General features: G+C 33.7%; 1 protein-coding gene across 4 annotated transcripts in view; it reads right to left on the bottom strand.

The window, feature by feature from the left end:
• Nucleotides 1-26095, bottom strand: part of Nmdar2 (glutamate ionotropic receptor NMDA type subunit 2) — a 691809-nt gene that overhangs the window by 245343 nt on the left and 420371 nt on the right. For all 4 annotated transcript variants that reach the window (XM_074142002.1, XM_074142021.1, XM_074142012.1 and 1 more), the window contains one exon: nt 1847-2179. In XM_074142002.1, the coding sequence (XP_073998103.1) occupies nt 1847-2158 (312 nt within the window). In that variant the 5' untranslated portion in view covers nt 2159-2179. The remainder of the gene's footprint in view (nt 1-1846; nt 2180-26095) is intronic.

Raw genomic sequence — 26095 nt, 5'->3', positions numbered from 1 at the left:
GAATTTAACTTTTCTATAAATACGGCATCAAGTCCAACCATTGATCTTTTCATAAATTAATAATTAAAAAACATTTTTCCTTATTGGATTCCACAATCACTTTTATAAGTAAAAAGTACTATTTTTATTATTTATATTTTTTGCTTTGTTTTTGTGCTACTAAAACGTTTTGCGCAGATCGCAACAGTAAAAAACACACTACTAAAACACTAAAAAGTAAAGTAGAGTAATCGCCTCAACGTCTAACTACCAAATTAAGAGTCAAGAACGTGGGCTAAAGGCTCATTTTTACTATTAAAGTTTTGCACGCGAGAATCGAACTAGGGATTTTAGCTTACTAATTGGCGCATATAACTACATCACCAACACCAACTGACTATTTCGAAATGCATTTGGAAGTCCAAAATATCCTACTACCATTTTCATTTGTAGGATAAGTAAGCAAAGTGTATTACAAAATTCATAATACTGGTATGAACAAAAGCTGCTGACGTAACATGACCGTTGCGCATGTTTAGCACTCTAATTAGAAAATTAATTTTCCACATTGATAGAGTCTACCCAAGTGAAAATTTGGGTTTTAATTTTTTAATTATTTCTGTATTTTAGGAATACGCGTAAATCAAGAAAGTAAAGTTTAATTTCTATTTAATCAGGAGGGCTTTACGTTCCAATTACCAAATTAGGTGCTGTGGACGGAGGTGACTAGTAAAAATATTTTAATATAAATTTCTATAAATAAAATCCAAGGCCTAGAGACCGGGAATCGAATCCATTAACCAACGATACTCTTCGCTCTGCGGGATTTAGCTTTAACCACTCCGGCTATCGTGGCGCCTAGATTTTAAAAAGACTTTGATAACTGAAGAAAGAAATTGGCTTATCTTAATTGGGGCGAGAAAATTTACACAGTGCTGTGCGATGTTTTTCCTTATCAATTTGTTTTGTGTGTCTACTCTTGCAATTTTCGTACACAGGAGTTGGCCCATTCTCCTTTGCTTATCTTGCTTAGCTTAGATAAAACGTTGAAAGTTTTGTTCATAGAAAAAGTGATCTTTTATAAACATTTTTATGTACATTCACACATTCTGAGAAACATGCGGTTCTCCTGTTTTACATTTGCTCGCACGCAATGTAGGAGTTAGAAGGAATTTGGGGGGGGACTATAATAATTTTTTATTTCATTATCTTTTAGGTTATTTCCAGGTTAATGCTTGAATTCTCCAGATCAGCCCAAGGCAAAGAGCACCCGAAATTTTCAAGACGGAAAACACATCCTTATATACTGGGTTCCAGTCACTCCTTAAAAGCCTCTGAGTTATTAATCTCTTATTCGGTGCAAAAGCATTGTTTATTCTGAATTATATTCATGAATTCTGTTCATGAAAGAGCACAGATGTAAATGCAATCTGATATTTGCAACCATCAAAACTTGCCACTTTAATTGTACTGTACATTCAGAAGATTACATTTTAAAGAACTTACTATTTGTATTAATTATTGAGCTTAATAGTTTAAATAAAGAAATTACTGACATAATTGAAAATTATTTGAAAAGAGTAGAACTAGACATAACCTACCCCTCATCAATATTTCATCAACTCTTCTGAAATACTCGTAGATAAACACCAAACAAAATATTTGTTATAGTTCACCAACTAAAGAGAACCATGTTTTACTTTGTTTATTGTTTGGTCCTCCTAACTTTTTCATATCATTTTATTTTTCTAATTGAAAATGTAGAATAATAAATTTGTAGTTTGTAGTGACCTAGTATATTACTTTAGAAGAAAGGAAAGCATGGTGAAAAAAAAGAAATGGATAACTGGCTGTTAGCCAAACTGACCAAGCCGACATGGAGATGGCGAGGTCCAATGGGCGGCGCGGGCGGCGGGGGCGGCAAGGTGGGAAGAGTGCTGCTGGAGGCGGCGGTGGGACTGGCCGCCAGTGATGAGGTCAGGTTCCTGTGACTGGACTTATTCAGGCCGATACGAACACCGGATCCTCGGCCGCCTCCGACACTAGTTCCTGAATATTGATGATTCTGTCGTTGGCCAATCCGTAAACCTGTTTGATTTCTTTGTACTCCCCATGCACTTATTTCTCGGGACAGCAGAAATAGTGGCGTAGCCAGGAATAGTGTGAGAGCACCACGCATCACGCGCTACCTCCTTGCTATCTGTAAAAGAAGAGAAACACAAGAATTAATTAACACCAAAAAAAATTGAGAACAAGTAAAGTAAAGTAATTGCCTATTTTTTCAGGCTGGCTTTTCGTCCAACTACCAATCAGTTGTCATGGACGGAGGCGACAAGCAAACGTACTTTACTGTTAATTTCTTTTATTAACCTTTTAAATAAAATCTAACGCCTAAAGACCGGGAATCGAACCCAGTACCACAATGCATATTAGCTTTGCAGGTCTCGCCTTTTAACCGCTAGGCTACCGTGGCGACTAATTGAGAAAAATATGATGAGAATTTCTTGACAATGAATAGTTAGCATAATTAGCTAGTTTTTCAATTAGTATTCTATTTAATTGGGCACGGGCTCCTCTGGAACACAGCGTCTCAATCAGAGTGTATTGAGAGAAGCTGGAACTCTCTGAATATCAACTAAACCGTATGGCTTAAAACAATGAATAAAATAAACGGTACATTGTCTTTCACACATGAAAGTTCTTACCTTAAACGTTATTTATTTATTTTAATCTTTTATTGTAATTTACCACTGCAACAGTTGTTGTAACAAGCAAATATGGTAAAAGAAAAAAGAAATAGAAGGAAATTATGAGTGGAGAAGGCACCCAGTGGTGCCACTCCAGTAACGTGCTTTGCTCTCACGATAAGAGAAGATCACGAGGCCATCTTCTCTTCAATCTCCTTAGAGGATTACCTGGTAATGTGGAGAAAAATAGGTGTTCTATGAGAGGGTTAGGATGAGCTGCTGTAGAGGAATGAAATTTGAAGAAACGAGTGTTAGCAAGATCTGTAATGAAAGGTAATAATGGATAGTGAGGTTAGATACATAGAATGGAGCGTTAAGAAGTTTTCGAAGTATTTTTGACTGTAATGCCTGGAGGCGTAGTGAGTTGGAACGCTTAGTCGATCCCCATACTTCGATGCCGTATGACCAAATAGGTCGCAGTAACAGTAGATATAATAGTCTTTTGTTATGTAGGTTAAGTTTCGAACGTTTGTCAGGTAGTCTGGCGAGAACTTTGTAGCGTTGGTTAGTTTCTTGTCTTTTCAGTCTAGTATGGGGATTCTATGTCAACCGTTTGTCTAGATGCAGTCCAAGATAGCGTACTTTGCCTCAGTTGGTATAGGAGTTTGGTTCGAGATGATGGGAGGTAGGATTTTCCGTCTGAGAGTAAATACTATAAACTTTGACTTCGTAACGTTGGTTTTGATTCTCCATTTGAAAAGCCAGTCCTGTAAGTAGTTGATGTGTGTTGTAGAGTTCGTGTAGCGATAAGAGGATCGGAATGAGAAGATAAGATTGCAGTATCATCAGCAAAGGTGGAGAGAATGGTATTTGGATGTTGAGGTATGTCTGCTGTATATAAGGAGTAAAGAAAAGGACCTAGGACACTGCCCTGAGGAACACCAGCTCGAGCTAGACGGATATCAGAGTCTGCTGCTCCACATCTTAAACGTTAACTGAAAAAACCGGAAATAACTAAAAATTGCTTAGAAGGCTAAGAGGAATATTAATTTTAAAAAAGTCGGAAGCAGACGTTGACCAATTCGCAACATCGGAAAAAATGAAGACAATAACCAAGAATTTGCAGAAGTTTGTAATGTAAAGAAATTTGAATAAAGAAGAATTGTAATAATGAAAATAATCGCAAGTAGGCCATGAAGAAAGATGAAGATGGATCTTTTTTAAACATAGAAATGTCCGTTGTATTAGTAACTATCACCAGGGAATGGAGCAGTACATATTTACTCTATTTAAGCGCAACATTTAGTTGGAGAGTTCAGACGGAAAGAGTCAGACAAGCGAATCACTGGTTTCGCTACTAACCAGTTAAGCGCGTTTGACGTAAATACACATCAAACTAAATTTCTGTTACGGTGCGTTCAACGTGTATACTCGTTATGAAAAATATAAAATTAACTATAAAACTCGAAATTTTAATAAAATACAATAAGAATATTATTTGGTGGGATGTTTCCTTTATCTGACAAATAGAACTGCGGTTTGAGCCAGCCAAATGTTAAGTGGTTGGTATATGTTTGGTTACCTCATTATAGATTGGGAATTACGCACACAAATAGAAGCTCTCAACCCTTGTGCAATGCCGTTTTTACCTTAGATAGGGAGGTTCAGATCTCAGTACGAGCATGATTTCATTTTGCACAGAATTCAAAGCTCTTTTCATCCTTGTAAAAGCTCTTGCATCCCTAGTTAACTAGGCATTGCATACGTGAAAACTTTTGGTTATTTTGCCCTGCGTTCGACGTGTATACACGTCATTGTCTGATTTTAATTCCGCACACTGTGGGGGTTTTTAAAAACTAAATTCCACGCTTAATTGGTTAATATATGCCAGGGTAGTTGTTTTTTTGACTCTATGTACTCTTGTTTTAAACAAAACTTCATTTGTGAATTGTTGAGAAGATTGTCTAGCTCATGACAAATTAAGTTTCGAACCTGTGTAATCTAAAAAAAAAAAAATATATATATATTTTGTAGAAGGAAGAAAGCATATTGCCCATTTCAGTCATTATTTGTTTTTGAATAAAAAATAACCGAGCTTTCTACCTAGGTATGTTGAGGGCTGTGGAAACATATTTTACAAAATAGTTATAATGATTGTGTTACACTGGAATTTGAATAAAGTTATGTAGATTACAAAAATTATTTATCTTATTGACAATATAATATTTTTACATTTTTATTCTAAAGTTGGTGTATCTTCTGTCCTGTCTGCTTATGGACTGCAATGCTTATGAGCCCATAAGCTGACAAGATACACCATCCTTACAATGTAATATATTATATTGTCAACAAGCCCTGAAGATGACCTAGTCTCTAGGTCAAAAACTCGGCAAAATAATAAAAAATAATGACTGTAATTGGCATTATTCTTTCCTTCCTTCTGGATTAATGAATCAGTCACCAAAAACAATGAACAATACTAAAAAAAATGTAATTAATGTTGGAAAAGAAAGATTATTAATGATTTACCGTGAGAAAAATAAGTCTGTGTACCCTCGAGGTGCAAAATTCTACCAGGGTGGAGGTGTTTCGGTGGAGCTTGCTAATCCCTTAATCCCTTACTTTCTTTCCAGAATTAGTATATCAAAAAGTTAAATAAAAGACCTTTTTTGTCTTTTTATTGCGATAAACAAAAAAGTAGAAGTTCATAATGTGGTGCGAAAGGAAAATTTAAAAAATAAAAATTCAAATCTTTTGGTGATCCATCCTTAATTTTGACCGTTGCTATAATGTATGTAAACGCTTTAGTAATCAAAGTGTAGTCCGCAAGCTTGTTTTACTTGAACAGAAAATTAATTAAAATTCAAAGCTTTCAATTATGATCTTGATATTGACAAATGTATTACTGCTTTTATGATTGATTGCTAGGATAAATCAAAGAAGCAGCCTTTGTTTATGTATTGTATACACGAGATAAAATCCCGAGTGATAAACTCTAATAGCAAAAGCGTAATTCCAGATAATTAAAGAATACAAAATTAATGAATAACTCATGCATAAATTAACTTCCTTTACAAAATTAAATTTCCTTCTTTTTCTGAGTGGCTACAAATTTTTTGTTTTTGTTTTGAAAAGTTTGTAAATACAATTTTTTAAATTGGGTAAATTTCTGAAATTTAGCTAAAATCCACATTAAGATTAGAAAAATCATGCTAAAAATGCTTGGCGAGACCAGAGTTATGCAACCCTGAGGTAATAGAGCAAAAGTCTTAAGAAGGCTTGTTAACAGGAAACAATGAGTTTGTATAGCTTAAGACAGTGGAGCCAATTAGGTTTCCAATTATTCAAATATTAATCTGTTGGTATGTGCAACTGCATTGAGGAAAAGGAATGGCGTCCTCAATTTCATCCTGCGAAAAATAATAGATGTAATACTGCTCCCTTGGGTACGTAGAAGCAGACGTTTGTAAACAAATTGTGTTGAATTCTCAGGGTCGGTAGTTACAGCAATGTTCACAGGAGCCCGACACCTCAAGCTGACTCCGCAGAATCACATTAATATATACACTTAGTTTTCCCACATTACTCCCTTACTCTTATGCTCTTATGCCGCTTATGCTCATGTTCTGATGTTCTCTTAATGTTTTTACACGCTCTCCTGCAATTGTATTCATGTCAAACCCTCCGAGCTGTTAACATCTAATTTTGCTGTTAAATAATTTTTTTTTAAAAAGCTCCTCTCTCTTTCAAATATCATAACTGGCGCCCGCGAACAGGGACTCGGAAAGCTTTTTAAAAATATTTTATTTTCTACGTGGTCATTCGCCCCGATCAGCAGAAGCAGCCCTGACGAGGAAGAAGACATCCAGGAGCAGCAACATCACAACAGAAAGAAGAACCCAAGATCAATTTCTTGTGAGTAATTCTCTCTTATCTCTAATTTTATTTTTATTAATTTTTGCTTATTTTGTGTATATTTCCTTTTCTTTTCCTATTTAAAATTAACATGGCAAACGAAGCCCCATTAGTCTCTAAACCCATATCACTGGAAGTCCTCAAATACATTCCCCGTTATGACGGAACTCCCTATAAATTACCTAATTTCATATCAACCCTTCAAGACATTTACGCGGTACATTGCGACGAAAGGGAGAGGGATAGCAATCACTGGATTCTATTTAGAGCAGCAATGAGCCATTTAGACGGTCCCGCAGAGGCTGTTGTCTTAAATAATAGCGCGGATCATTTACTGGATATTATTAGAATATTAAAGAAAAATTTTGCAGATAATAGAACTGTTCCGGACCTAATTGCCGAAATTACCATTATGAAATCTAACAATAGGGAACACCCTATAGAATTTCTAAATAAACTTGACGAAAAACGGACTAACGTCATTACTAGATACAAGTTAGATGGAGTACATAACCCGATATTAACAATGCTAACGGAACAACTAGACGCGACACTTGTAAGAACTTTACTTCACGGAATACATCCAACTCTAGGTTCACACTTACAAGTTCTACAACCAAAAAACTTAGAAGACGCACGAACTAAACTCATAAACGACTGCAGTATAGTACTTGAACAATTAAGATATAATTCAACCTTAGATGTTATTAACAAAAATGACACAAGGAGACCACAGAACATACCACATTTTAAAATCCCCAATTACGAACCACCTAAAGTACCTTCCAAACCTTATCATAATAAACCATCAAATCAAAAACCTCATTATAACTATTATAATCAACCGATGCGACAACCCAATCCATGGAATCCTAAACCAAACTTCCCACAACCCAATTACCAACGAAATTCCTATCAACCGCATCATCCTAATTGGTTTTCTCAAAATACGGTCTCGATGAAAACACAAAACTCTACCCCAAATTTTAGAAATTACAAATCACCACAGGAAATGACTTACATTAAAGAAGCCCCAGAAACGGAAAAAATGCAAACTCAACTTAATCAACTAACGGACGCCGTGAGTAACATTACAGAACGTTTCAATCATTTTTTAGACTTAGGCAGACGTCCAACGAAACCCCCAGACAGTTTGAGTTAAAGATAATTAATAAATCTCTACCACACTTTATCGACTACAAAGACAGAAAATGGCTAATCGACACAGGATCGTTAAAAAATTACATAAAACCATCACTTGTTCCCCCTAATATTACTAGGTATAAAGAAGAATTCATTGTGAAAACCCCCGCTGGAACCAGCAAAGGTTCTGAATACATATACTTTGTACCAGATCTAGTATTTCCAAATACCCAGAAAATTAAAATGTACCTATTCGATTTCTCCCCGAAGTACGATATTTTATTAGGACATGAGACATTAAGAGAAATTAAAGCAAATGTGAACTTTGAAAAAAATTTATTAGAATACGAAGGCGGAGCAAAACAATTATTATTATCTATAGACAGTAAGGAAATTAATTTAAAACCAGGATTTAATGTAATCACTGTACCTGTTAGGTCAACTCCCAACTTGAAAACGGGATTACTTAAATCTATTAAAAATAGTAAATTTAATATAGAAGAAGGAATTGTAGACATAAAAAATAACGAATGTACTTGTGTAGCGTACTCCAATGAGCTTATGACCATTAGCCCTGAGCCTATGGAGGTAGAAGAAGTAGATACTCTATGTTACCCTAATAATTTCGCGACCAACTGTCCCGAAGATATTAGAGAAACTGTAGAAAGCATTCCACACTTAATTCGTACAGAACATATGAACGAAGAAGAACGGAATAAAATAATAAATTTAGTTAAAAGGTTCCCAGAAATAATATTAAAAGATAACGAACCGTTAAGTTGTACGAATCTCCTAAAACATAAAATTAACACTACGGACGAACTACCAGTATATACTAAAAATTATAGATATCCCCAAATTTTTCAAAAAGAAGTACAGATCGAAATTGATAAGTTATTACAAAATAAAATAATACAACATTCTAATTCCCCTTACAACTCCCCCATTTGGGTAGTTCCAAAAAAGGCAGATGCATCAGGTAAAAAGAAAATTCGCGTTGTTATTGATTATAGAAAATTGAACGAAAAAACTATAGCAGATAAATATCCTCTGCCAAACATCGAGGATCTGTTTGGGAAAATAGGGAGAGCCACCTATTTTTCGGCCGTAGATCTGGCTTCAGGCTTTCACCAGATTGAGGTAGAACCAGAATCGGTCCCAAAAACCGCATTCTCCACTGAAACTGGTCACTACGAATTTTGTCGCTTGCCCTTTGGATTAAAAAACGGACCACCAACCTTCCAAAGAGCAATGAACATAGTTTTCTCAAGACTACCAAACGTTTTAATTTATATGGACGATATAATCATTTTCTCGGACAGCCTAGACGAACATCTAAAACATTTAAAAACAGTATTCGACAAACTGAAACAACATAATCTGAAAATACAGCTTGACAAGACGGAATTTTTCAAACGTGAGCTTTTATACTTAGGCCATCTCATTTCTGAGGATGGAATCCGACCCAATCCTCTAAAGTTAGAAGCAATTAGAACTTTTCCCATCCCAAGGACAACCAAACAAATCAAACAGTTTTTAGGATTAACAGGTTATTACAGAAAAATGGTGAAAAATTATGCAAAAATTTGTAAACCACTTACTTTGGCACTTAGAAAAGACGCAAAAATAGACACAGAAAACAAAGAATACAAACAGGCATTTGAAAAACTTAAACTTTTACAACAAAACAGCCCAATACTTCAACTTCCAGACTTCTCCAAACAATTTATCCTAACTACAGACGCCTCAAACTATGCTATTGGAGCAGTACTATCTCAAATAACTAACGGAAAAGACTTACCCATATCATACGCATCTAGAACCCTTAATAAACATGAACTAAACCTATCCACTATCGAGAAAGAATTATTATCTATCGTTTGGGCCTGCAAACATTTTCGTCCTTACCTGTACGGAAGGAAATTCTTAATACAAACTGACCACAAACCCTTACAATGGTTACACAATATAAAGGAACCAAATTCAAAGTTGATACGATGGAAACTCTTATTAGAAGAATTCGATTTTGATATTAAATATGTCCAAGGAAAAACTAACAACGTAGCGGACGCACTGTCCAGAATTACTGACCACCCAGTAAACATACTTGACGAATTAGCCCAAGAAACACTTGACGATTTTCTTAGGGAATTCGGAAACGAAAACAATGACGACAAAAATGCAAGTTTAATAACTGTACATTCTCAAGACAGTTCTAACGAACAGGTCGTAACTGTAGATGACGACAAAATACTTAACATCGAACAGAACCAAATAATTTTAGAACGAGGTGCAAAACCACCGACTATTCATAAAATATTCGGGAAAAACAGACTAAAACTTTTCATTCAAAACTCCTCAGACATTCCTAACATACAACTTCTTTGTACTGAATACTTAAAACCTAATACCACTTACGGAATTCTATGCTCTAAAGAAGGTCCTTTAAATGAAGAATACGAATCTATTTTTAATAACTTTCAAAATGTAATTACTAATAATTTCATCTCTATAAAATTAAAAAGGTACAAAAAACTTAATCTAGATGTTATAGATCTAGAAGAACAAAAAGAAATAATCTCTAATTATCATACTGGAAAAAACTATCACCGCGGAATTAACGAAAGTTATAACCAACTTCGTAGAAAATATTATTGGCCCTCCATGCTAAGAGATGTTACAGACTATATAAATAAATGTCCAATTTGCCTTAAGACAAAATATGAAAGGAAACCTGTTCATGTATATTATAAAATCACTCCGACTCCAGAAAGACCTTTTGATAAACTCCAACTAGATACCTTTCAATACGATCAACGTAAATTCCTAACAATTATAGACTGCTTTTCTAAAAAACTCATGGCTTACCCACTAACTAGTCTTAATCAGTTAGAGATACAATCTTGTCTTAATGAATATTTCTCATTATTTCCTACCCCAAAAATAGAACAAATGGACAACGGTAGAGAATTCGACAACGAAGGATTGAAAAATTTCTTAAAATTGTATGACATCGAACCATATTATATTACTCCAGGTCACCCCGATTCGCAAGGTTTATTAGAAAGAGCCCACTCTACACTGATCGAACTTTTAAATGCTATTCAGTTAGAAACAAAAAGTAATAAAACAGAGGAAAATATGAAGTTAGCCATTATAGCCTTTAATAATACCTTAAACAGTACATTAAAATTAACGCCTATGGAAATCACCTTCGGTGTATCTAAAAATCCTTACACTAACGAACTTACGGAAACCCTTTTAACAGAAGAACGTGCAAACAATTACTTAGAAAAATTAAAATTAGTGCATAAAATGGTCAAAAATAAAACGGAAGAAGAAAAACAACGAAGAACAGAGAAGCTAAACATTAGTCGTGAGAAAAACATAGACATTCCTGACTATCCATATTTAAGAACAACTTTTCACAAGAAAAATAAACCTAAATATTTTAAGGTAACTTATGACAAAACAAAGAAAACTGCCAAAAATCCCAACCTAAATCCTAGGCACTCCTTTAAAATACATCCTAATCGCATCAAAAGACCTAGAAGGCAAATAAAACAAAAAGACCCTCTTGTTTCAGCACAAGATGCTCATTCTCCTATTCCTGGTCCCAGTGGTCTCGCACAAGATGACTGACTTAAGCAAGACTTATGGTATTACCCCTATCAAAATACAAGATTCTTTTGTGATTAACCAGACGTATACATATATGCACAACATTGATTTAAAATTTCTGCAAACAGAATTAGGCAACATTGAAAGATCACTGAAACTCATTCGAGCTAAAACGCAAGACGAACACTATATTAACATTATCAATTTACACTTGAAAAACACAAAAACGAATCTAGTGCCCTAGAACTTAACCAACAACTCTCATTTCTATTTGGTACACTCACTTTAATATACAACAAAATAAATGATTTAGTGACAAGTATAGAATTTTGTAAAATAAACATCCTACATTCTAGCATTCTAACTCTTGAAGAACTGGACAACATGGTTAAAACTTCTAAAGCAAGTTTAATATCAAAAGACTTAGAAATATTATGGCAATTGGGCACGGTACATTGTTCTATCCACAATGATTACATTTCCTACTTTATACAGTTTCCGCTCAAATCCCTAACCTACGAAACATTTTTCCTTCTTTCCTATCCTGTATTTAAAGGAAAGGAAATCGTAACAATTCATGTTCATCCTTCGCTCGTAATAAGAGATAATGAGTTACTCACAGGTAATTGTGTCTTAATTAATGAAAATTATTATTGCAAGAATATAACTTTAGTTGAAAACAAATGTGTAAATCAAATATTAGAAGATAGAGACTTAAATGATTGTGAATTATTAGTTATAAAAAATGTATCTCCATTTATAAAATTTATTCCTATTATAAATCAATATCTAATGTATAATGTTACAAAAATTATTGTAAATATTAATTTTCAGAATTTTGAATCCGAAATTTGTTCAATTGATGTATCTTAACAGCTCAGAGTATTTATTAAATTATAGTAAACCTTATGTATATTGGGAAAGCAATGTTATGCCTCCATCTAAAGTACCAAAATTCAAATCTTATACAAATTTTACTTTCGACCAAATTCATGAAGCCAATATTAATGTTCAACCTTTAGAAACAATAGATGAAATTCATCTTGATGACCACATATTTATTTACTATTTGTTTATAGTAATATTAATCTTTTTAGCTGTTGTAATAGTATTCCAGAACAGATACTGTTGTGAGAAAATATGCAAAAAAGCAGATGCAGTGCAATCTGAAGTTCCAGTTCATGAACCTGCTGCTGATAAGAAAGATCATCGCTACCCGAGACTACCCGTCTGAAGCTGAGGACAGCCTCAATCTTACGGAGGGAGGAGTTACAGCAATGTTCACAGGAGCCCGACACCTCGAGCTGACTCCGCAGAATCACATTAATATATACACTTAGTTTTCCCACATTACTCCCTTACTCTTATGCTCTTATGCCGCTTATGCTCATGTTCTGATGTTCTCTTAATGTTTTTACACGCTCTCCTGCAATTGTATTCTTGTCAAACCCTCCGAGCTGTTAACATCTAATTTTGCTGTTAAATAAATTTTTTTTAAAAAGCTCTTCTCTCTTTCAAACTGGTGACGTAATATGCCCTTAAACTCTTACTTATTTATTCTTAATGAAGACATCTATATGATCTAAGAATATCAGAGGTGACTAATTTTCCTGGAATTAGAAGATTACTAACAAACACTGAACATTAAGTAAACGGCTAGACTAAAGGATCCTAGAGATTCTAAAAATCTCAGAGATCAACCTAAACCAATGAATTCAGTTTTTAATATTATGAAAAGCCTTTCCAATACTAACTTTAGGTACCTTTTTTTTTCCAATCAAGCCTCAAGTTACGAACATGGTCTATTTGTACCTAAAATATGAGAACTTGCGTACAATGGGTGTACCTTCAGTTCTGTCAAAATGAGTGGGAGGAGATTGTAATTAGGGGAAGTGATTAACACAATGTTCGATTTTTTTCAATTGCGCGCTAACCCTGAATGACTACAATCGATTGTTCGTAGATGTAGTTGGACGCGGATAAACTCTCTATAAAGTCACTTATTCGTGACAATAGCTATGACATAGTTATGGAGCTTACTGTGAAGCTGTTAATTTTATGCAGTTTATTAAATAATCTTCTCGACCCAACTTCTCGAGCAGGCGCGATTGAAAACTTAATGACATTAACTCTCATTCTTTCTCATAAAGAACTGATGATACTTTTTTGCAATTTTAATAAGCAGCAAATTCCGTAAGAACTTCAAGATTCCTCATTAATCAATGTCCAGCTTATTTGTTTCTGAATGATTAATTTACTTAAATAAAAAAAACAAACTATTTTTTGAAACTGCCATTTACTTGATAAAATGCTGTTCTAAAGAAAGAACGAAGTATGTATTTTTAACTCTTTTTTTTTTCTTCACACAATGCAGGCTTAATTTCTAGTGGAAATTCCAACTTAATCGATATTGAAGTAAATATTATAAATTGTCTCCGTCAGTTCTGCTTTACAGCACCTAATATACATAAATATGATTATAAATATTAAATATATACACGGTTTTCATTATGGCGTATTTGATTAGAAAGTCGGCAAATTGAGATGAATAAAAGTACTAATAAATCATAACCAAGAGCGTTAGAAATAATTTCTAACCATCGAAATCATTTAAAATAAACTTGGTACACCAACAAAACTGCAGAATAACATAAAGTACGATTAGCAGCTTCAGGAAACAAAGTAATTAGTAAAAATTATGGCAATAAATTGATGGATAAAGTTGGCAGATATAAGAAGTTTGATTTCTTAGATGGAGCTAAAAGTAGTGAATTGATTCAATCGCCGTCAATGTACATAAGATTACTCGCGTAATTATTACTCTTATTTCTTATACATAAAATCTATGTAAACATAAGTTAAATTCTACCAAAAAGTAAGAACAATTAGGCAGGCGCTTAAGCCTTTGTCTAATTTTTAATAATTTTTGTAAAATACAGCTCTACAGTATAGATGCAGGCGCAGCGTTGTATTTTTACAATACTTTTTTTTAAAGCCAAATGAAAGTTTGGACTTTGGGCAGTGGGATTTGAAATAAGTTTCTAGTCTTCTAGCCAGTGCTTTACGAAGTTACACAAAGAACAGGGCCTGGAATGGAACATTGTGGGTGTTGTACGATTAAATTTATGATATCAATAAATCTTAGAGCTACCCTCTACTATCCTAATGCTATTTTCAAATCATAACTCCGCCAACTCAAATCTTTAACAATATTTTCTCCGGTAATTTATTTATTTCTCAGATATAAATTTTAGTTTGTTTTGTTTTATTGCTGTACAAAAGTTTGAATTTAACGAAACTAGAGAGTAAGTTACTTCAAAGAGATCCATATAATTCTTAATATTACTTTTTCTGATTTAGAAGTTTTAAAATTAGTGAATTTAAAAAATATTTAAATAATTGCAGTATTCTCGTAGTTAATAAGCAGACAGGACAGAAGACTAAGCAACTTAAGGATACCAATGTCAAAATATTATATTGTCCATAAGCCCTGAAGATGACTAGGGACTACTAGATTGAAAGCTTGGCGAAATAAAAAAAATAAAAATAAAATAAATGATTGAAATTGGCGTTATTCTTTCTTCCTTCCGGATAATTTGTAGTGTTCGTTTATTATTTATTTTTAGTAAAGCCAAACATCTTAAAAAACAAAAATAATAATAATATACTAGGGAAGGGATTAGCTATGAGGTTAGCATACTGGACTCCCACGCGGAGGTCCCGGGTTCGAATCCAGCTGCTGACCCTTAGATTTTTTCTTCCTAGGAGCTTCTTACAGCTCACTGTCCGGTGATGGACAGTGTTGTTTGTAACGAGAGAACACTGCCCGGAGGCCGGCAGTGCACTGAAAAAAGCTCCGGGCGCCAATAACCTTAGATGTTGACGCGCCTTAAATCACAAAAAAAAAAAAAAAAAAATAATAATATACTATAACTTACGCAGATTAACGTTGTCAAATATCACAGTTGTAAGCGGTTAGTTAATCATTTCTGCTAAATGGCATTTAACTTAGGAGTTGATGTTAAACAATTATTGATAGATTATTCGGGAAGAGTTGGAACTCGAATCCTCCGCAGAATGAGAGTGGATTGGGATTCAAATGACTGGATAATATAGAATGAAATTCATCACTATATTTAATGTATTTTTTACAAAATATTCGTGGAACTCCACACTAATTATATTAATAGTTTACTTTGACTTTTGCCATAAACTAAATGGACTCAAATTGAAACTATTTATTTGCTTAAGACTGTTTAAAGGTCAATGAAACTGCACTCTGCTCTGTTTGCAATAAACTTTTTAACTGTAATTAAAAAAAAGGCTATGGATTTGATGTAAAATGTATTAATAACATTATTTGTAAAATTTTACATTAAAACTTCTATCAATAATTTCAAAATAAGCGGCAAACTGAAGAGCTGTACATCTAATTTAACGTAATAAAATATTCATTTGTAATACAATAAAGCAATATCACCCTTCGCAGGTACTTGTAGCATTTACAAAACACGTAAGACTGATTAAATAGTACTGCACTTTTAATGATCTAATTAATTGCCTCAAGTGTGATAAAAAGAACATTTTAGCCTTGTCCCAGGTATTCCTCAGAAGATCTAAAAAATTGCATAACTGCAACTCATCACTAAAATAAGATAAACAACCTACTTGTAAGAGATACCTTTCTTGTTATAGATATATATAAAGATTTTCGCGTGGAGGCGGAAAAGGAGTACTGAACAAGCTGACAAACATGAGCCTGACAGTCTGGAAACTAAGCGATTTCTCTCAACTGACACCACACGTGCAAGAAAGAGAATTAATCAGAGTTCTCTTATTTGAATCTATCTGATATCTTGACAGTAGAAGGATTAATAGCGCACTCTAACTGGTTCTCAAGCACATATTTCACCACTAAAAATTCTATAGAAACATAGTATTATCACAATGGTGCCGGTTTTGTGGGCGGAATTGGATTCATCATGAAATTCTGATAGCGAGACAGGTGACATACTCTCATTTATACAGTTGATTTGTTTTTGTTTTTTTTTTATCTACCAGAGATCGGGTAAAATAACAGTATTGATTACTCACTGACCCGAAGAAAAAAATTCTGAAAGAATATCCTGTTTGCAGCACTAGACAGGCTCTCCTGTCTTATAAACGGAATGGATGGTTGGAGCAGCACAGTAATGTAGTTTAGAAAGGAGGTCAGAGAAATTGACGCTCGTTGTTTCTTAACTATACTGCGAAGTGCAGTATAGACAGACACTCCTCCACTGATACGACCAAAGTGAAGAGTGACATTATTATTTTTTACCAAAATAAGGCAATTTCCTGTAAAAGACGCCATTGAAGAATTGCATTTTACCTTTCATTTCTCGAATTATTCATGTCCGAATCTTCTTCAATTTACCACTTCAAATTTACATTTTAATGCTTACCTCAATCAAGAACTGAACTGGGAAAACATCATAACGAACAGTCACAATTCATCTAATTGAGGTTCAGAATGAATTGAGTGTGTAGTGCTAAACTATAGACAACTTAACAATATTAGATTGCTATTTATTGCTAGTCCCATTACTTGTGGCAATTTGCGTATAGCAAATGTTACCTACATAATACAAATGAAAAACCGCCGAGACTAAGATGAAATCGGCAGAACGCAAATTGGAAAAATTTCAAAGATGAAGCTGTGGGAAAACCTAAAAGCACGATCAATAAATACTGGAGTAGACCGCAAATAGAAACGCATTTTGGAAGTTCATTTTAATGCACCAAAAAGTAAATTCTACTTCGCGATAAAATTATGTTGTGGTAGGGTTTTAAGAATTCACTTATTAAGTTTAAGAAGTATTTCATAAGAAGCTGAAAGATTTGGCAGCAAAGAGTTTGAATAAGATGATACTGCAACAGTGTGTGCAATGACAGCTTATTGTATTCAACAGCGGAATAAAATGTAATCAGTAAACGCTAATTACATGCATAGATTTTCCCCAATAATTGATGTGGTAAACAAAATTTCGTTAAATCAAAGAGTCAAATCATAAAGATGCAGAAGGTTGTGCTGCTAAGAGATATGGGCACCCCATAATGCCAATCGTGGGAAAAGTAACAAAGTTTTTTTAAATCTCAATAAAAATAAAAATAGGGAGGTTATATTGTCGTACCCTGTACATTGGATCCTCTTGCGAATGATATTAAATCGTGGGATAACTCCCAAAATCAAGTAACCTGGGAAATTAAAAACTACCATAGAAAGGAAGGTGAAAAAAGAGCTAATTTTATTGAAGTGGTAGCTTTCATTCCAGCTGATGTACTGAAAGCAATCCCAACAACATGAAACCACTTCAGTCCGCGTAGTACATTGGTAAGTCCCTTAAGGACTTTTCTAAATCCCTTAGCTTGGGTAGTTGAAGGATAAGTGGGAAATTCCAATTACTAAAAAGGAGGACCCCGTCTAGTACTCAAAACCTTAATGAATAGACTGCGTGTATGGGGAACAGGAATTAACCTTCTTTTTTTTTAACTGCTGAAAAGGAAATAGAAGAAGAGGTTTTTAGGATGTAGCTTACATCTGTAGGAGTTGAGAAAAAATAACCTTTAAAGAGTGGTTGACCTTTTTTTCTCTTTAAAATAAATGACTTTGTTTGCTTTTGTAAAATGTAAAACTTTTTTAATTCAGTGAAATTGTGAACTATCTTCTTAGTTTTTTCCGAAGTTATTTGAACTTCGAAATGAGATAGTTTTTTAAACAAACTCAATATTACCATCAACGGACATATAATCGCTTACAACGCTATTATTTAGTCACCTAAGATTCATGAATGGCACTTGGAATGTTTATACTGATGGACAATTTCTAGTTTTGAAGATATAATGAAGTAAGATCTAACATTTTTTTTTTGTATTAATTTAGGTTGTGGAAGCCAGTTTTTTGGTTCTAACTCTTCCTTTTAGTTCTGAGTAGCCAAACTGAAAATAATTTCTTGTCATAATTAATTGTTCTGCTTATCCATATCTCTTAAAAATTGGACTTGGTCTTAGATTTCCACACAATGTGTAACTGGCAGCAGTAAGTGCATTAAAGAGTGATTGTATGGTGTCGAGGTGTTTAAGAGATATGCAGCAGTATGATTTCCACCGATAATGCTTCATTACAAATAATTTGCAAGATTCGGATCATATAGTATATATGAAACTCAGCGGTGCATCAAGCAACATTTGTGAATTTTTAGATGAAGTAAAAATCGCGCTCCAAAGTTTCCAAATATCCCTAAGGCTCCTCTGCGCTCATTCACTCTCTTGGCAAGCAACACCCAACAAAAGCGTAGTGCTGTCGCACAGCGTGGGCACATCGTGGACGCTCTGGTTAATCTTGAATGATATTACAGCGACTTGGTTACTGCTGCTGGGTAACATAGGTAAGAGAACTGAAAATCCTAACGAAAAATGTCTTGAAAGCCGCAAGCAAATTTTATCTTATCAAGAAAAGAGAAGTTATTTTTGATTATAGTTTGATTGTAACTGCACACTGTGTACATTAGCAAATGTGCACGATGAAATAAAATTGAATAATTGAATAAAAATTCAAGTTTTGTCACCATACACCCATACTAGCTCTGCACCACACCTAACAAATCAATGATGAAAGAAACCAGCCAGCATTGGCACTGTCTAGGATGCAAGAAGAGGTTGAAAAACGTAAAGATCGCTAGGCTAATGTGGACATGGAGAATTATCAAAATGGGGGTGTAAGGATAAAATTTGAAAAAAATAGTAAGGGGTATTCACAAAGCTGCGAAGGACTTTGAACTGGAAGGATTGTATTGGTTGAGTTTTATAAGGTTTCCCAGAGCCCCACCATTCAGCCCCATAAGTCGAAGTAATGTTTCGAAAAAGTAAGAGTAGATAAGAGAGCTAAATTGCTAAATTATTATTTCGTATAAATCAAATAAATTTAATAAGAAGACAAGAAAAGTTAAAGAAAGAAAAGAAGTAGGGGAAATGTAAGAAGAAATGAGAAAATACAATAGAAGAAAATTCTGGCAGTAACGCTTACAAAAAGATGGCACCAAGTGTAAGATAAAGTTTCTTTAGATATATATAATATATATTTCTTTTTATTTTCTAAAGAAGTAAGTAAAGGTGGGAAAATAAATAAAGGTGAAATACTGAATGAAAACGTGCCAGTTGTTAGTACGAGTCGGCCTATTGTGACTATTATTAATCTAATACTCTCTTCTTTGTAGGTTACGTTCGCGCAGATGTTACCGAAAAAGAAAGATATTTTGTAGTTCTTCAGCGAATTATAGTATAAGTAGTGAATACCTAATAAGTCCACTTAATTGTCACTTCTGCTGAATCGGAACCTCCTCTTTTTTCACACAAGATCAGCTCCGTACTAAATCAGAAAAAGTGATGTTGGCGCATTTAAGTATCGAAATATTAGAAAACAAGCATTCAAGATCTGAGAACAAAGTTCTAAACATAAGTTATTATTTAATAATTTTTGTAAACGTTATAGCAAATAAAAATGTTAAACTCACCTTATAGCACGTGAAAATCATTGATATAAAACAAAAAGTAAAGTAATTGCCTGTTTTAAAAGGCGGGCTTTACGTCCAAATTTCAATTAGATGTCGTGGACGGAGGCGACTAGCAAACATACTGTAAACTTCTTTTATTAACCATTAAATAAAATCCAAGACCAGGGAATCGAACCCAGTACCACAATACATATTAGCTTTACAGGTCTCGCCTCTAACCGTTCGGCACCGTACCGATATGTCCAAGTGTACCTAGTTCCGTTATAAGCTTAACCATCAGCGAAAAATCTCAAATTATGTCTAAAGACAAACTCGAAGCCCAATACAAAACTGTAAAAATCATGGATATACAATTTTTTAAATTTGAAATTTACAACTGCAGTGCCACAAAGACCTGTATCAAGTAAATCAGCTGATATCTCTGGAAGTAGGTTTCTAATTAATTAATATTAAAACTACCCAGCAGGATAGTTATTAAACGGTGAATCATAAAAAAAATTAAAACGAACTGTTGAAAAACATCCAACTGTAGTAATTTAAACAAATCCCTGCCTAAGATTATTATTTATTTACAGAAAGAGGAAGAAGTATCTGAACACAGAAATGCAATCTATCTTTTACGTGGTTGCCGAGTTCGATGAGAAAAGTTCTGATGAAAGTTGGGAAAAAAAGTTGATGTTTACTTGATCAGAACTGCTGAAAGAATCGATTGTAAAGTTCTTGATTTTTACAAACAAAAAACTAATCACAAACTAACTGAAACGTTTAGTTTATTTACATAAAACTTACTGCAATTAAGAATTGAAATAATTTTTTTCCACCCAATCACACTACTTTATTTTATTGCTTTAATTGTAAATTTTTTAAATTGCTGGAGGATTTACGTTCCACTGGTTAACTTATTGCCATGATGCTTTCCTTTCCAGTAAAGCAAATAAAATTTGAGTTGTTTTCTTTGACACCTTGCTCCTCTTATAATTATATTCAAATTAAATATTAGCGTGGAAAAGTGAATTTTTAAGGGGATGAAAATTTAAATTTTAGGTTCTTCCCATTTCCAGAGCCTGTTACCGAGTTATTTACTCAAGTAAATTTGTTATATTTACACTTAAGTTTGTTGTTAAAGAAAATTGAGCAATTTCCACTCGATAGATTGTCTTCAAAATCATCAATCTATTAAATTGGTGCTTTACAATGACATAGTGAGAGAGGATGCCCTAAAACCAAGTATTACCAACTAATTTAAAAGAATAATAAAAATAAACTTCATGAGGGAACCCTCGATAACATTTTCACGATAATTAACTAAAATTAAAAATAAAAATTACTATGTCCCAAGTCTGAATGACGGATTTCATCCAAAAGATTAATTCGGATGTGCCACTAGTAACAAAACAAATATTAAATTTTAGTTTTAAGCGGTTTTTTCGTTATTGAAATCCTGTGCAAATATACATACACGAATTATGTTTCAGAAACCTTAAAAATAAAAAACAAACCTCAAAGTGAGGGAAATTCGAACTGCCAATCGTAATTGAAAAAGTATAGTTGATATACAATTTCTGTCACATTGTACAAAATATGAAGCATCTCTTTTTGTAAATAATTTACTACAACTGCTGGCACGATGACCATATTCACTGACATGTCTTTCCTTCTTATTGGCCACTAGGGCTTGCCCAATGACAGCTGCTGCCATCCAATTCCAAACAGTTAACTTAGTCCTACTATCCAGTTGTCCAAACCAACTCAATACCCAATCCTTTTCTTTTGGAAAAAAATCGTACTAGATATTTTGTTGTGGAATGGAATCTCGAAGTTCTAATTCTAGTCACGTTCACTGTAGTTTGGCCAATTTCTAGAAGATGATTGCCCTGGGAGTATCTTAGTAGGCACGATAGAGCAATTGGTTCAAACTGGTTTTTCTCAAACACTAATCGGGAAAAACAAAATCAATTCCAGTTTTCTTCTACAAAGATGTTTCAAACTATGATTTTCTTTAGATAGAATTTCAGATTTTCAGAACTATATTATGAATAATAAACATGGAAACGAGTCCATTGCGTTGAGTTTTCTATATTACTAAAATGAAAACTTTTTCCTTACATTTTCTCTTTGTTAAAAAAGTAGAAATATTAACTTCTAGGCATCGCTACCTTCCTCAGTGAATGCCTTGTTTTAGAGTTGGGTTCTCTCTTTAGAGGCTAGAGGATATTCACTTTGGCTAGTGTGAGCTGAAAGAATTGCTACCAAGAGAAAAGCTAATGGCAGCCAGCTAACGTCGAACTTGGCATTCGGCGTCCTGGATACATTCAACTCCCACTGATGCCCTTCATTCCCACTTAACATAGTTTTATTCTTAAGATATTGTAACCGTACACATATTCGCATCCGAGAATTGATTAGAAATACGCGTTTTGACATGGTAAAAATAAATCTTCGAATATAGTGAAAAAGTACAAATGACCAATGACCTTTAGTGGAAGCTACAATGAGGCTGAATAAAATTGTTCAACCAGCACTACCACTGATTACATTTTGCAGTTTTGAGATTGGCTTGAAGCGGTAGCAATTGTTTTCTCTAAGCTTGATATACTCATCGCCCACTACATTAATTTAGCAGGAAAATCTTTTTTTAAAAGTTCTGGGAATTAAAAATGTTAAGCTTTTGATTGTGTTTAAGTGTAATTGTGTAATATCAATGCTTGCATAATATTAATAGAATTTAAATATGCATTTTTAATATTTTTAAAATTCCAAACTTTAAGAACCCTTCCAAACTTTTGCGTATAATTAGTGTTTTTTCAATTAAAATTCAAATTAAAATATTAATGTTCAATTAAAATTAATGAAGCAAAATACATGTTTTTTGTTCAAAAAATATTTCTTTTTTTTTTTTTACTCGGTTTTATATTTACTTTAAAGTAACTGGGAAAAGCTACCCTGTTTGTAAATTGTGGCTTGAAGTTTAACATTATGGCCACAACATCCAGTATATCTACAAACATAATGTAGGCAATATCTACAAAACAACCTCAGCTCTAAATGAACCAGGCTACTAGCATTATGGCCGAGTGTGCTAGCTGGTAATGCCCCAATTTAAACAGCGCATAAATGTCGCCGCACAGCCAGCAAGTGTTTACTGTTTGAGATTCTTGAACAAAACACTAAACCAACATCATACAGTCTAGCAAATAAACTTTTTTTTTCTCCTAAGTTCAGTAAATATAACCAATCCGCTTAATCAATATTATAATCGCCACAATAAGTAAAAGCTTCTACTAAGAAGAGGTATCTGGAATTTTTTGCTGAACGTAGTTGTTTCGCCATCTTATAGCTGTAAAATACAGACTTTTTTAGGTTGGATGCCACTGTTTTGAATTGTTAATGATAATGTTCTTTTAGATTTAAAATTTTATCGAACTGTAAATATGATTACTGCTCTTCCCATGCTTGAAAAACAGCTTTTTAAAAGCATAAAATCAATGTTTTCTTTTTTAAAAAATGTTTTATTTTGCTTAGCCTCGGAACCTAATAGGTGAAAAAGTACCCATTGTTTGTAATGAAAGTTGCTGACTCTAATATCCGAAGTAGACCGCTAAAATTTTTATCGAGATTGAAGTCTAATTTAGAATTATCTAAGAATTTTTAGAAACAAATAATATTTTCAACTGTATTTTCAGTTTACTGCTAGTTTGGGTAGATATACTAAACCGGAAATGCTTGGGATACCAGTCAACTTATTGATGAAAGGAAGTCCTTGGTGCAGGATTATGGTTAGGCAAATGGTCTAAAATTTCTTAGGTTATAGTTGCGTATCAGGTTTAGAGAAATCTGGTTTTCTACATCAGATTATCTCAATGCAGACTGTGGGTTCATATCCTGAGATCCACGTAGCCCTGAGAGGTCCAAATGGTACATCGTGAAAAGATGGGGAGGAAAAACTTACAGATATATTTATGTAACATAGATAATATAAAACGTTTTTTTGGGCAGTTTATGACGATCAACCCCTATTCAACTGTGCCCTACCGGACAACAACGTGATGTACTCGTATAGTTTTAAACTCACTCTCCATTATCTAAGTGAACTGAATTGAGATTGCACTGATTACTGAGACCCATTTTAGAAGCAGATCCTATTTCTTCAAAAACGACTGCATTATTCACAGAACTGACCATACAGATAATACAGCTCACGGAGGGACCACCATACTAATCAGAAGAACTATACAACACAACTATACTCCTAGCGACTCAACTAACTTCTTGCAATCTACTACCATCACTCTACCTAGTAATCCTTTCCAATTCATGATAATACTCTCTACAGTTTACTGTCCACCCAATCGCCATATCAAACAAGAGCAATCCCAACGATTCTTTTAATTCTTAGGAGCTCGTTTTCTGTCCGAAGAGAAAACGCCTCATGATTAAAACCTCTCCAAAACTTCCAAAAGACTCAGTATACTCTATCTCTTAACCAACTTACATACTGGTCAATACCTCTAAGAAAACTTTCGGATTTCTCTGCAACCTTGTGTTTTGTGGAAATTCCCAATCATCAAAAAGATATCAAAACTAATCTATCTCTCGAGTAACTTCTCACTCACTAATTAGCTTGCTACCACTTCTTTCCAGAACCCTAAAGAAGCTCGTTCTTAAAGGTCTTCATCCTTTAGAATATAAAGTATGTAAAAATATAATTCTAGATCATCAATACGGATTTCGGAGACATCATTTAAATCCTCATCTGGTGCCTCGCGTTGTTGGCTCTATTGCTACCTTTCTCGAGCAGAAGCAGTATTGTCCGTTTTTCTTGACATTACTCTGACAATCGACAGGGTTGGCCGATTGTATAAGCTGAAAGAGATATTTTCCCTCATACCTACTATCTTATCCTGAAATCGTACTACGTGATCGATAATTTAGAGTCAATCTAAATACAGATTCTAGTATTCATTTAGCCAGAGAAGATCAGGACCACTTCTTTAATCTATAAATTCCGAAAATTTACTTCAGCACCCAAATATCACCCTTTCAACCATTGCTAATGATACCACAATCCTATCTCCCCAATCCGATCCTCTAACCCCTACAAGGGCACTTCAGTTGAAAATTAACCACTGCCATCTAAATGGAATCAAAACTAACGTTACTAAATCAAATTTACAGATTGATGAAAAAATCGCACCTCCCACATTCATGAACCAAACTCCTGTACTAACTGTGGACAAATTACGCTCCCTTTGATTGTGCCTGGGACATACGGTTGGCACGGAATTCCCATTCTAGACAGAAAAGACAAGAAACTAACCAACGCTACAAGCTTCTCGCAAGACTACTTGACACACGCTCAAAGTTTAAATAAAGGTTTGTGTACTCTACTTTTACTTGACAAATCGTTGCATCCAGTCGAATGCTCTAAGCATTCAGTCATTGAAGTCGAAAATACTTCGGAAAATTCTTTTGGATACCATTGAAAAGTGTTGTATTAACTTACACTTATTTTTTTTTAAATTTTTATTATTATTTCCACTGGCAGACTATTTATAAAGTAAGGAACAAATATTTTTTTTATAAGTTTTTATATTTTCTTGACTAATTTAGTGTATTTATAAATATTTTAAATTTAAAGCACTTCATTTCAACTATGCAGACATTTAACTGTGAATAGTTTAAAATGGTTTACAAAAGAAAGTTTGTAAGTTCTGTTTTGTTTGGAATTACTGAAGTAATTCCTGCTTTGAAAGTCAACATATTCAATTCCCTATCCGAGTACTATTCTCCAGGTAGAATGTTGTTGAGGACAACTATCTGTAGAAAAAGTTTTAATTAATTGTTTACGTCTATTATTTTCTTCATTCTTTCTGAATTAATATTTTATTATATTGTTAATTTTTAGTTATATTCAGCTACATAATGTTTTATAAATTGAAAAAATTGCAGGGTAACATTGTTTCACTTTTAATTAATAAGCTTTCTATTTCGTAATTCATTATAGCTGAATTGAAATTCTAAAGGCAATCATAAATTCATTTTTAACAGACTCTAGACCATTGATTTTTTGTTGTTGTTGTTGTTGTAAGAAGTTACGGTAAATTAATTCGTAGTAAATTATCTTGCAATCAACTTTTTTTTTTATTAATTTTAATTAGTTTTAAATTAAAGTAAGTAATAGCCCATTATAAATAACCT

The sequence above is a fragment of the Rhodnius prolixus genome, unplaced genomic scaffold (assembly GCF_049639745.1).
Source record: "Rhodnius prolixus isolate KJV_2025 unplaced genomic scaffold, Rpr scaffold_1, whole genome shotgun sequence".
Lineage (NCBI taxonomy): Eukaryota > Metazoa > Arthropoda > Insecta > Hemiptera > Reduviidae > Rhodnius > Rhodnius prolixus.
Note: the sequence above shows the minus strand (reverse complement) of the source record. Positions and strands in the feature narration are given on the sequence as shown.